Genomic DNA, 13,546 nt, shown 5'->3' on the forward strand with positions numbered 1-13,546 from the left:
GCAATGAACTGTGCTCCATATATTCAGGACTCAGCAGACTGCAGGACATCACTTGGTGTCCAGCTCATATTCATCAGAGCTGACGGTTCCCAAGCCTAGGGAGATGACAGCAGGCACCAAGCTTCTGCAACCACAAGTAAAGAGTGACTCAATGGTTTCATGAGCCCTAAAAAAAAAACAACACAAAAAAAATCTAAAGAAAAGCCTCTGTGTGTGGCTTTTCCAGGACTCAGCTGAGGCTGCAAGAGTGGGATCACAGCAGGAATGCAGCAAGAAAGATACTGAGGAATTCTGCCTTTATGTTTACAAAAATAAACGGAACATAAAAGCACTGCACTCAAAGTAGCTATAATTGCTTGATCTCAAAGGCTGATCATCTGCATGCTGGGTGGTTAGCTTACGATACACTTCCATAACCAGTTTACAAAAGAAAATTTGGCCTTATGAACTAACAGATCCTGAAGTCTTCGCACTGTTCTGTTAAAATCAGAATAATCGTAGCACAGAACAAATAAAATTAGTCTTCTTGTCCCCACTGGTTTCCCAACCTCTTTGAACTTCGTCAGCAGTTCTTTATATTTTTAATAATTGTCCATTTCTAGGACTAAAGAAAAATACTGCAAATTTTAAAAAGGTTATTCTATTTTTCCCCACAGTGGTTTAATGTTTTCTTATGTCCACTGTGGCAGTTTCAACTCCAATATTTGCAAGAAAGTTACCTTCCCAAAATTAGATCAACAATAACTCTGAAGTCCCTTTGTACAGGGTGACCCAAGGGTAGTACAGAGAGCATTCTCCACTTGGTGGCTGACACCTCTCATAGTTTAGAAAAGGAGTAAACATTCTGTGTGTTTTACAAATAAAGCATTAGTATCATTCAAAGTTAACATGAAATATTTTATTTAAGCTTGATTAAGTGCACTTAGGTAACAAATAGAAAACTGGATGTTGACATAATTAAACTAAATAGCATCTTATACTGCTATTCTGTATTCTGATCTCCCTAACCACTGAGGACGGCAGAATCCAGGTGACAATCAGAAGTTCAGTGTTAAAGTCAATATTCCTGTATCTGTATGTTTTTTTTCCCCCATGTATCTGCATTAAAAAAAAAAACAAAAAACAAAAGCAACAAAAACAAACAAATCCCAAACCATCTTCATAAACTTGATCATTTGAATTTAGGAAAAAAAATATCTATATTACCCCTGAGTCAAGAAATACATTTTTGGTCAGCAAAAAATAAAAGAGGTTGAGGATCAGCATTAACTTCTGGAATAAAAGATTTTGATTCTTCATGTCATCCAGAAATTACTTATCATAAATCAGTGAGTACCTGATAATATAAATATTTTTTATTGAAATAATTTATTTGAAGTTAAGCATTGCGATTCATCTTTAACCAGTTCTTCTCAATTAAATTTAAGAAATCCCCTTTAGATTTAGGTTGCCTATTACTGTGTGTAATTTGATTTTCAAGACATCCTGACATTACATGATTATTTAAATAAATGCTCCCTCTCAATATATTTGTGTTTTGCATCGAGTTCATCTTTCAAGAAAGACAGTTTTGAAGACCAATTAAAGGAAAACTGGTCCTCAGCACTGATTTTAAACCATCTGAAAGAAGTTATACTGAACAGCTCTAATTCCCAATGGATTTATGACATGTGAGTGTGAAAAGTGGAGAACAGTCACTCAATCTATTAAACACCTACTCCATTTTATATAAATAGAATAAAGTAAGAAATAGAATTAAAAAAATGAAAGAGTAGATTTAGTAAAATGGCAAAAATTTAGCTTGCATTTAAAATCATGAATGTAAAATCATCAAATGAAAAAATAAGGTCACAAAGAAAAGTTAAATAGGAGCAAAAGATAGGAAGCTGGCACAGCACTGACTCTCTCTTTTGTCTATTAATCATCATCACATTTGGCAATAACTCATGCCCTGTACTAATTAGAAGAAAGTAGCCTTTTTTTTTCTTTGCTGTTGACGTCACTGGATTTCATCAGTGGTTACTGAAAGAAGTTATGAAACAAGCCACGAGTGAGCTGGGTGTAATGATCAGAAAGTAGCACACTTCTCAGATAGCTCAGAGCATGATTTCATAACATTTCAGATTTTGTAGAGCAAGAAGAGTTATTGGATGATGTCGTGAGGCCTGCTCAATGAAGAAAACCAAAAACAAAACACAAAAAAAGCCAGGTTCTACAAAGTAAAGCACCAGTGCTACACTGCAACTAAGACTTTAAGGGGTCCTGCTGTTTCTTCCCTACCAAAAAAACAACTTAACTGGAGTATCTTGAGACATCTTGACTGCTGTCAACCGATACTGCCTCATATCTGTAGCAGCTGTTTATACAGAATATTAGATTATTTGGTCATTTAATTCTCCTTCTCAAGCTACCTTACATACTTCTATTTCCTTGACTCATGGCATTTTTCTTCCTTCAGCTGCTCAGGCTTTTCTGATTTAACTGCTTCTTCCCCACAGCTACAGATGCACACGCTTTCCTTTTCACATAGCAGAAGTCAGAACCTTGTCTTCTCAACAGACTGCATCATGGTTCTCTCCTTCCTTTTTACATTTCTCTTACAGTTTGCAAATCCTATAGTTTTCAAACCCTACATAAGACTACTTAAATATGCAACTCCTATTTTCAGAATTTTATTTTTATTAATGAACCTGGTTCTTTCCTAAGGAATACAGAAATATTAGGAGAGGGAAGCTTAGCATAGCTAACTATGCACTGCTCCTCAATAACTGCCAATCTTTGTGACACTGTCCTACAACTCAGTATTTGCAGCCTGTCTTAGAGCCTCGCTCGATGACCCTCATTAGCAACCAACCTTCTGTGCTGCAGCAACAGGACAAAGAGGGTAGCTTCCACATACAGAATTAAAACTAAACAGACCCCAAAGGTTTTTAAGCTCGTGGTTTTGTGGGGCCTGACTAAATGTGAATTTGGGAAAGGTAAACTTTTAGTCCAAGAACTGACACATCAGCACTCAATCTGAGTCTCTCATATTTAGTAGTAAATCCTATACCATCAAAAAATGCACAACGCTGAATCCTTTCCTTTCTCTAGCTTTCAACCCACGATGAGAGGTGTATAAAATTGACCTCTAATTTAATACATTTTGATGGTGGCTTCTCCTTCTCCATAGGCACAAGACTGCTCACATTTACTTTGCAAAACTGGTACTGCTACAAGTTTTGCTAATGCCCAAACAATGAGTACAGTCAACCAGTTCAGATTTAAACATAACACCGAACTTCAGTTCTTTTCATGTAATGAACAAAGAGGATTCGTGAGACTTTACTGAATGTTAAAACTGTTACATTTCCCTATTGAAATCTAAAGGTGAAAAAGAGCCCTGTGTCAAAAAAGTACCGTCTTATTTTTGTTCAACTCAAGTTTATGGAAGTTACATATCTAAAGTGGAAAAATTCTTTAGGGTACCAAGGGGTTTTGTTTGAAGCTGAACAGCACTTCCTTTCAATCCTAACAGTATTTCTTTTAGATTGGACAGCAAGGATTAACATCTGAAGCTTTTCTTTAATTACAGATACACAGGCTGTGCTGCTTCACTGCTCATTTTCAAAACCTATTTGCTTTGAAAAACAAGTTTCTTATTCCAGAGCAATGAATCTTTCTAAAGATTGGCATCACATAATTACAATCTATTTTTATTAAAAGAAGCTCTTAAATTTCCACATAAAAATTCAAGACTTAAAGCTTTCCTTTTTGTACTTCGTAACCACTAATTAGAAAAATATGTTAAAACATTCAAATATCAGATAAATTACACAGTAAAACTGAGAAGAGGCATCATTACCTCATCTCTGGCCCACTGCAACCCGCAGGGTTTGCTTAAACTGCCACTGTTAGGCTTTCAACTTCTTAACTTTTAACAAAGACAAAAACTTAAACTGTTTTAAAACATCACATGGGAGCATTACCACCTCGTTACTGGTCAGAGGAAAAGAATGATTAACTTGTAGGTGATCATCATTTCCACAACAAAAATGGTTCCAAAGCAAAGATATCCTTTTGCTACTACAGACATCTGCATAATACCACAATGCCTCAATTCTGTGCTACTACAGACTGAACAGTAGTGACAAATTCTGGGTTTCATCCACCTTTACTGAGTTTTCTGTTGTTTTTAAAGTGAACGTGATGAACACTCTTGTACTCACTCTGACATTCTATGAACTGATGAATAAAAGTGCAGTCCCCTCCACTCTTTGAAAGAAAGTGCTCTAGTAAAGAAAGAAACACTTCAGTTTACATCTCCTTGTCATGTTCAGGTCGATGCAACAAAAAATTTGAAAGGTATACGAACCGTATTTGTCACTGCATATTTACAGTTAACTGTTGAGGTCTGGGTTTTAACACAAGCAGACAGCACCTGTTTGAGATAATGTCTGATTGGATGATATTAGAAAGCAGATTACTTTCTTGATCTGGTCAGAAGAAAAAGTGGTTTTTGACTGCATTTTCAAAAGAGTACTTTAAATATAAAATTCATGAGCTTCTCCCAACAAGTTCCTTACCTCAGAAGTTAATTAATCTCATTATGTAGCAAATCTAGTAGGAACAAATTACAAAAATCCAATTCTGCATTTGGCGTTTACAGTAGTGCTCTTTCAAGTTAAGTGGTGACAGAACTTCACTGAACTTCCATTAACAACCAGAATTTTGGCAAAAAGATTAACACACAAATGGTATTTAAATTATAATGAATTCAGGATCCATAGGATGATACATAACTGAAACATGCAACTCCTGAGAACCATCACTGGTACCCATCTGTAAATTCAGAATGAGACATAAACAGCAAATACCAAATCCAAGTGCTGGAAAAATAGGGAGCATGTTTTTAACCTATATTCTCTGCCATTTTATTCTTAGTTTTAAAAGGGTATTTAATAGCTTTGGGTTTTTTTTAGTCTTTATGTTTATTCTTCCACATGGGTTACTCTCTTGAAGTACAAAGATATTTAACTGTTGCTGAATATCTCCCTTCACTTTTTAAGAGGTTTCACTGCATTAAAATGACGTTTTGAAAGGAGAGAATTCCAAAGTAAAGATCCTAAAATTGGGCTCAACTCATTTTCACCCAAACCTTTCTATGAGACTTTGGTCAGCTCCCAACTCCATCAGAACCTGGCGTCTCTTCGACTAAAATGAAGCTAATGTTTCCATTCTGAAGAACCTCAAAACCCTTTGACTTCAAGAGCCTAACAGCTTAAGAAGAAAAAGCTGTTTTTTTCCCCTCCTATACAAACCAGCAAATCGTGTTACTTCTTAACAAATGTGCTCAATTATTAGCTTCAGCTATCAGCAGCCTAGCCGTTAAGAGCAATGATGCAATGTTAACCTTCACTGTATTTGAAAATCACTTCAATAAATAAATGTCATTTTTTCTAATCCACAAGGACAAGTCTTTTAAAGCACAGCACCGCAACTGGAACATCTGGTTTCCATCTTTAAATTATTTATTTTATATTTTTCACAAGATGCTCTTCTAAGTGACTGTATACAAGCTCTTTTGTACCTTTCTGTACTCAAGATATGGCTCACAAAATTGAAATAGGAAAACCAAGTGTGCTGGAGCCCACTAAACATACAACTTACTGCAACAACTCAGTTCTAAACAACCTTTGTCGGTGGCATCAACACCTCAAAGCACTTTGTTATGCTTCTAGATGTACTATAAGATGGCCCTTAGTTTCCCTACTCAGAGTACTGTTTTTTTGTTGTTTTTAAATTTGTGGCAGTCCATAAAATTAAGAAGTCATGTAAAATCCTTGTTGCTGTGACAGTTTAAGTACACCTAATAAGTATACCTCATGGGCTGGACCTGATGTTTTGAGACAGGGAGACAAAAGGAACGTTATAAAGCACTCCAAGTTTGTACTGTTTTACCTTCTTCCTCTGCAGCTCATCAACATTTCAAGAAGAAATAAAATCTTGTTTCTAGTTTTCTGGTCAGTAGCATTCAGTGTTGAAAGAGGATAATAGTGTAATCACATACAAACAGAGGAAACCATTTTTCTCCCTTAAAATCTATTAGGTACAAAGTCACTTCTTGAATTTCTGATTTCTGCCTTTCTATGAAGTCTTTCCCTGACACAAAATATCCACAAACTCCTTCACTGCAGAAGCAGCTGAATACAATATAAGCCTCAAATTCTAAGTTCTAAAGTAACTTGAGACTACTCAGCAAAACACAGTAACTGCTTCCTGCTGCTCTCAAGAAGGCAAAACCCAAAATCTGGCAGAAAAAAAAATCATTGCCCATCTGTCAGTGTATGATGACTGGATAAACAACACAGACACATTCTGTCATGAAAAGAACACAAGCCAACAAGCTCCACAGAGTCAGAGACACATGAATGGGCTCAGTATAGCAGAAACATGCAAAACTATGTGGTACAATGCAAAATATGGAAAGCTAAGTGAATCCAGAGAATAAAATAACATTATGGCAGATACACAGGAGAGAAAAGTGACAGACTTCATACACACAACGACAACCTGAATGAACAATTCTATGTCAAGGAAAGCAGTAGACAACCTCCTAACGTTGCTAAGCATGAGTGCTTGCACTGCTGTTACTCATGTGAAGAAAGAATGTGTTTTCATGCATTTGTCCAGATGATTCATATATGAGTCACAACAAATCAAAAAAGGACTGCTTCTTCAGTTTAGAAAAAAATGTTAAGAGAAAGGTACATTGTGATAGTTGCATCATAGACTATTTTTCTTCACAGTATTGCAGGATTTCCAAAAACTTCAAGACTTTGTAAGGTAGACTGTTGGAAGTTCACATGATTAGAATGAAGAATTACAATCTCTACACAGAGCTTCAGTTTTGCTTCATAAAGTTTATTATTTTCTGTGGTGGAAAATAAAAAAACCCACCAACGTTTATTTCCTAACCATTCTGTCAAGCATGATGAGTATTACCAACCTAAACTTACACAACAGCAAGATGAAACAATACTAAGAGAAAGGGAGAACCAGCACTTAGACTAAGGAGAGTTTTTGTACAGCTCCTGCCAATGCTTAACACCTCTCTCCTGCTCCAAATAAGAAATTGACATGACGTTATGTCATGATTTCATTTTGATTGTAGTCTCCCTAATTAAGAAGCTCTTCATTTATAATATAAAGAAATAAACTAAAATCTAAAAAGCCATCCTTAAACAACATAAGTAATAGTTGGAACCAATCGTTCTCCATGTAAGGGTCCCAGCCATCCTACTAACACCACCACGAGTCCTCAGACACTATACACAGCAAATGCTCAAGGAAGGTTTCTCTTTGGAGTAGCTTAAATAAACTGAAGACAACAAATCTATCTTAACTAGCAGAACAATTTAGTGAATAGAATTAGTTTCTAATATGAAAAAAATTGGCAGATTTTTATCAATTTGATTTAAAAAAATCTCCAGTGTACGTTAAGGCATTGGTTTAAAAAAAAAAAAAAAAAAAACAACCTAGCTTAAATACTTTGTCTTTAACAAAAAAAGTTAGTGTGTTTTAGTTCCTGTTTGGCAGAAAGACACACTCTTACGTTTTAAAGAAGTTTTAAAGTTAGTTTCCACTACAGGTATGTCATTTACTTGCATGTGTCATACATCATAGACAGCAAAAATATATTTTTTGCTGACTTTACTTACCATAACCAATTTAATAGAAAAATGGTATAAGTCTGTGTTGCAAGGAAAATAAAGAGGAAAACAGTTAATGAAGGTTTTCCACTTTGTGTCACAAGTTTGACACCATTCATAAGATTCCCACTGATTCCAGTAAAAATCAATAAAAAAAACTAAGAAAAATTAAAACAGGTTGACTTCCAAATTTGGCTTCCTAAACTTCCTAAAAAATACCTAGACTGAGAGTCTAAGCAACAACAAAAAAAAGCTGGTCAGAAGTGGGCAACTTCTATTTCCTCTTTAAGGGAATATTAATCCAAGCAAAACTTTAGAGAACAAAATAATTTGTTCAACTTCAAACATCAACAGTAAGACAAAAGGTAGCTTTGAGATACACTACCTTTTTCTGTGCTCCCATTTATTTTAGGTATGAAGTCATCAACTTGTATGCCTAGGATTAAGAAAGGGTATTATTTCTAGAATCAAGCAAAATGTTTTGGGTTTTCTTTCTTTATTAATACAGCACTGTGAAATGCAAATGGCTTTTCATATTTCCTCTGACTACCTAGATTAGATTAATCAAACAAAACAGGCAAAACAATGCATTTTCTAACAGGACAGATCATGTTTCTGACTGTTCAACACGTAAGTTACTGTCATCCAAAGAATTACTGTCTATTACATAGATTTTTTTAAAAAAGCAACATGACAACAAACCAGTATCTTTTTCTGAATGGTGGATAAGGGGCTGAGGACCAAGCAAAGCCCTGAACCGAGCAACAGACCCAAAGTGTGAACACGCACAGCAGCAGTGCCCTCTGCTGGCACCCTGCTGCGGTCACACATTTCTTCATGTCGTTAACAAGCAGTAAGATAGTGCAAGCACTGGTTTACTTGTAAATACCATTGCCAGACATCTCATTACACGATTATTACAATAAAAGGAATTGAAGAGAAATAATCTGGAAATCAGCTTTAAACAAGAAACTGATCACACCTACCTAAGCTGTTGTGTTCTTTAAGAGTTTTCTCTTGAAGATGTTCTAACCGGACTGTAAACAGAATTCCAAGAAAAAGGTATTTCACAGATTAAAAGAAAAAAACATATTAATAATTTCTCCCCCACTAGTGACTAACCTTGTAAAGCAGTTAGCCGCTCATTGGTGAAGTCATTATCAGCCTGCAAAGCTTCTATTTTTGCTTGGAGCTCTTGCTCTCTTTCTTCCATTTCATCTATCTTATGCTGCAATTCCTTTTTCTCTGCCAGTCCTTTCTGTTGGATTTCTTCTTGTTTTCCTTCTGCTACCTGCTCAAAAGAAAAATTCCCAAACAAATGAAAATTAACATCCTGAGGTACAGATTTTCTTGTTTTGTATAACTGAACGTACTGAAGTAACTTACATTGGAAGTCAGATGGAGAAGACACAAACAATACAATCTCACTGTAGGCAAATTTACTGATAAAAAGAATCTCAAAACATCAACAGAACACTACCAGGACCTGAGAGCTTAGAAATACCTAAAGTCTCCCATCACAAACAACCAGCCAAATTCCAAAGCCCTTATGAGGGCTTAACTTGACTGAAAACCACAGCTTTTTTTCCTTGATGGATTTCATGATGTATTTCATACATTCTCCTCCCAGCAAAGCTTGGTAATACGCTTAAATTTTGATCCTTCTATGTAAACTCATCACCAACAACCAATTCCTAGTTGCAAAACTGAGACCAGCTATGTAACATTTAATTTGGAAAAGTCTTCTGATATGCTAAGGCTAAAAGAATCAAAATTCCTGCATCCAGGACAAATGCAATTGTCTCAGAAACAGAACACTGCCACTTTGCTCCTCAATATCATCTACTAACCTCAGTGGGAATCTTTTTGGGAACATGCTATATCATACTGTCATCATTTTGCTCTCCAGCGTAAATGACATTAAAATATTAATATAACTAGAAATTTGATTTAATAATAAACCTGACATCATGCTCCTTTCCACCTAAGAGTTGAGCTGTAATTTTACAGGGGTTGGCAATTTGTGCTTGTAACTGCACTAACAGGCAGTGTGAAATGCAAAGAAGTTATTTGTTCACAGAAAAGCAGCTGAACATGAAATTTCATCCATTAGATAGCTTCATATTAAAGACAAACTGCAGCTCCAAAAATGCAGTAATTTTAGAAGTGAATGAAAAAGGTAAATTTTTAACAATTTAGATTATGACACTTCCAGGCACGTTAAATGTAAAGCAAAATAATACATAACAGTTGATATACATCTTCCTCTCATCTACTTGTTGCTTAAATAGGTTCTTAACCTTTTCTCGATTGCTGCATTAGAAATGAAATCTTTTTCCATGCATTATAACATCACCGTAAGTCCAATAAAATTCTGGCATTACCTTTAGCTTGTCAGAGAGATCTTTAATTTCATTTACAGCTCCATTGTACTTATTAGCTAATTCTCTTAATTCTTCCTGAGTCCGCTCATTCATTTCTTTCAGGTGAGTACATTCATCCTCTGTATTACTTAAACTCCGCTGTGAGAGAAAATTAGCATGAAACAAATGCAAAATTTAAGATTAATAAACCACCAGACATTCCAACTGATGTATATGTCCTCTCAAAACAATATATGCAACTAATATTTGCTTTCAAGCTGTTTTGCTCCTAATCAAGTCTAAACACAATAAATCAAGTACTGGCAAAAATGGTAGCCTTTCTAATAGTCTCTTACTAAAACTTATGTGACGGAAGCTTCGTGAGTGTGAAAAAAACAACACACCTCAAAGCCAAATTAAGCTACGAAAATAAAGACTGATAGGAATAAAGAACTGAAATGTGTGATTCATCTCCCTCATTCTCTTCACTGTTATTTATAATGAATTTTCAAAGTTTTACAGATTTTTTTGATGCAATCATAATTCACCACACCTTTTATCCACCAAAAAATAAAGATTTATTGTAAAGTCAGATGGCTCTAAGGAAGCTTTCTAAATTGTTTTCTGAACTCCACGATGCACATAAGCATCTCAGCTAAGATGCCCTTTAGTCAAGACGGAGCTAGGTTTTCAGGAGGTAAGGAGTGCTCCAGTACAAGTTGGCATCAGCTGGTGCCAGCAGTACAGCTAAACAGCATATAGAGTTTCCTCCTCATTACTCAAGATCTGTTTCTTCATTTGTGTCGCATTACAGACAGTAAACAAAAAAGTACTTGTATTTCTTGGTAACAAGCTCTAACTTAGTGTGAAATCACCTTTGGTTAAATCGTGGCTTTGGACTGTTTTGATGGTGAGGAAGGAATACTATGTCATTTAATAATGAAAGCACAACTTCCAACCAGGAACCAACAATTTTTCTGTGTGGAGGAGAAAGTGTGTGGTAGGGATCATGCAAGCAAACCTCATGCTGAGGTTAAATTAATATTTCTCCACCAAGAGTCAAATTAAAGAGGAAAAAGAATAATGGAAGAGTCAGCATTCCTTTCTTAGTATAGCACTGGAAAGGAGGAGAAGGCAAGGAATTCTAACCATTAGCAAACCTGTCAATAACTACTACAAAGATAACTATTACAATGAGACTGAAGTCTCGTAAGATTACTTACTACAGCACTAGCTGCACTGCATTCTCCATAAAGCATGAAGCGTGTACACCCTTCATGAACATATTAAGTCTTCAGACATTTATTGATCACAGCAAATAGGCAGTGAAAGTGAAAATGACAGTGGTACAGATAGTAATGAGAGCTATCACAGGGACAAACCTCATTTGAAGAAAGCATCCAACACACTGTAATCTTAAAAGCTCATTCTTAAGCATACTTTGAGCAGTTAAACTTACATTTCCATAATTTCTATGGTTTAAACAAGGTCCGACACAAATTCTTCTAAAGCATGTGTTATTTTCACCCTCAGTTATTTCCCAGTCACACCAAATATGTTAAAAAAGCTTAAAGTTTTTGAAGTGTGGGGAAAAAAAGTGTTTAAAGACCAAACCCCCATTAACAGTTTAAGTGTAAGATTAGCATCCAGAAATAATGCAATTTAATATACTGCAAGAGCCACAATATGACAGATATTGGCCTGTTAGAAGCAACAAACACTGATCTAATAAGTAGCAGCAGTTGCAACTGTTCCTGTGTTTCCAGCAAACTTGTTACAAAACTTCAGTACCTCCACTTCAGACAGCTTTCTGACCACTTCAATTTTCTCCTGTAGGACCCGCCTCAGGGACTCTTTGGCTGTTGTCTCATAGTTGTGTTTGTCTTCTTGTAATGCTATAAGCTCTTTTCGTATACTATCTTCTGTCTGATTCTGGAAATTAAATTAGAATACAAAGAATATGAATTAATACTTTGCTGATTAAATATGTGACATTGTGCTAAAAACTGTTCTATTCCAAAATATTCAGCAGATGCAGACAGATGAGAAAATGTTGCAGGTAATCACTGAACAACAACTCTTGATGCATCTAAACCACCTGTATGTACAACAGCACACATTCTACAATCTGCAATTTTTTTGATTAAGCAAAACTGTAATTTTTTGAGGCACAAAACAGTGTCAAGGCTAAGAGACCTACTGTCAGACAAACCCAAACTCTTTGAGGTCCCATTTGAGAGATCTCAGACAGGGCCTGCAAAAAAATCTCATATCATCTAGGTAGTTGTGAGGAAGAAAATAAATGATCACGTGACCTGAATAACACACAAGTCAGGCCATTCTTGTTACTTTGCTTCTGAATATCAACATATGCATAGTGCCTTTTCTCAAACCCATATTTGAAAAGAAAAAAGGGCTGACAGGTTGGTTGTTTCTCACTGATGACAATTTCTTTCCTATATTTTTTTTTCTACAAAAAAAATCAGTTTGGGCTTAAAAATGCTGATAGATAGCCATTTATCTAAATCTAAAATGACTCCGTGAAATACAGAACAACCCTACAATTTTCAAGCTAATCAGATAATCAAAACTGCACAGCCCAGCCCCACCTGAAGAAGTTTGTGTTCCAACTGCTTTCTTAAGTGTTTAATTTCAAAATACCTCAGAGCAGCTATCATACTCAAGCATGAAGTTCTACTAAATGAAGGACTTACTTTTGAACATGCTTGTAATTGATTTCCCATAACCTCTAATCTTGATAGCAGCCTGTCTTCATCTATTAAAGCCTAGAAGAGAAGTTTCACCTTTGTATTAATATTAGTCAAGGCAAAGCAAACAGACCATTTCAACAGAACACTGTTTTAAGTAGTTCCAGTAGAATTCTGCTTTAGTCATATTACTGCAGTATTTATCATTAGAAGTTATATCAGCCCTACATTACAACATTAAACTTATTAAACATGTTTTTTTGCACAGTCTGAGAGTCACAAAATGTTTTTTTTTTTTTATTCTGTTCGTTTGTTTTCCAGGTTATTTTTTATAAAGCAACAGATACAATTTACACTTTGCTATTTTTTCAGCCTACAAAGGGAAAGGATGCTTTCTGGTACCTGCCAGCTAGTATCTGAAGCCTCTTGCGTAACAGCAAGTAGTCGCTGAAGGGTTGCCAGCTTCTGTTCCAACATTTGTTCCCGATGTAAGGCTTCCTATGATGAGATCAAGAGAACCAACTGGTCAGTTCTGCTAGTGCAACTCAAAAACAGAAGCAATAGAAAAGCTACCAAAGCATGCTAAATTTAAAGAAAAAAATGAGCGTGTACAGCACGCACAGTCACATATTCAAAACATCAGTAAAACCATCCCACTATATACATCCACGCTTTCATTTGGATACTTCCATTAGAAAATGTTATCTTCCAACCTTAGGTTCCCATAGATGTTAATTTGTCACGCATATACTGCACATGCAGAGCACACACAGTAACAAGTTAT

General features: G+C 35.6%; 1 protein-coding gene across 24 annotated transcripts in view; it reads right to left on the minus strand.

The window, feature by feature from the left end:
* The window catches only part of SLMAP (sarcolemma associated protein), a 73,396-nt gene that overhangs the window by 22,820 nt on the left and 37,030 nt on the right, over nucleotides 1–13,546 (minus strand). For 7 of the 24 annotated variants that reach the window (XM_065749779.1, XM_065749788.1, XM_065749775.1 and 4 more), the window contains 8 exons: nucleotides 13,165–13,260; nucleotides 12,769–12,840; nucleotides 11,846–11,986; nucleotides 10,076–10,213; nucleotides 8,814–8,982; nucleotides 8,678–8,728; nucleotides 8,077–8,127; nucleotides 4,209–4,271 (listed from right to left, as the gene is read on the minus strand). In XM_065749779.1, coding sequence (XP_065605851.1) covers nucleotides 4,209–4,271; nucleotides 8,077–8,127; nucleotides 8,678–8,728; nucleotides 8,814–8,982; nucleotides 10,076–10,213; nucleotides 11,846–11,986; nucleotides 12,769–12,840; nucleotides 13,165–13,260 — 781 coding nt within the window. The remainder of the gene's footprint in view (nucleotides 1–4,208; nucleotides 4,272–8,076; nucleotides 8,128–8,677; nucleotides 8,729–8,813; nucleotides 8,983–10,075; nucleotides 10,214–11,845; nucleotides 11,987–12,768; nucleotides 12,841–13,164; nucleotides 13,261–13,546) is intronic. The other 17 variants (XM_065749786.1, XM_065749780.1, XM_065749797.1 and 14 more) reach the window with 5 other exon arrangements.

This window comes from Cyrtonyx montezumae, unplaced genomic scaffold (assembly GCF_038088225.1).
Source record: "Cyrtonyx montezumae isolate F1298 unplaced genomic scaffold, pur_monq_1.0 scaffold_6, whole genome shotgun sequence".
NCBI lineage: Eukaryota > Metazoa > Chordata > Aves > Galliformes > Odontophoridae > Cyrtonyx > Cyrtonyx montezumae.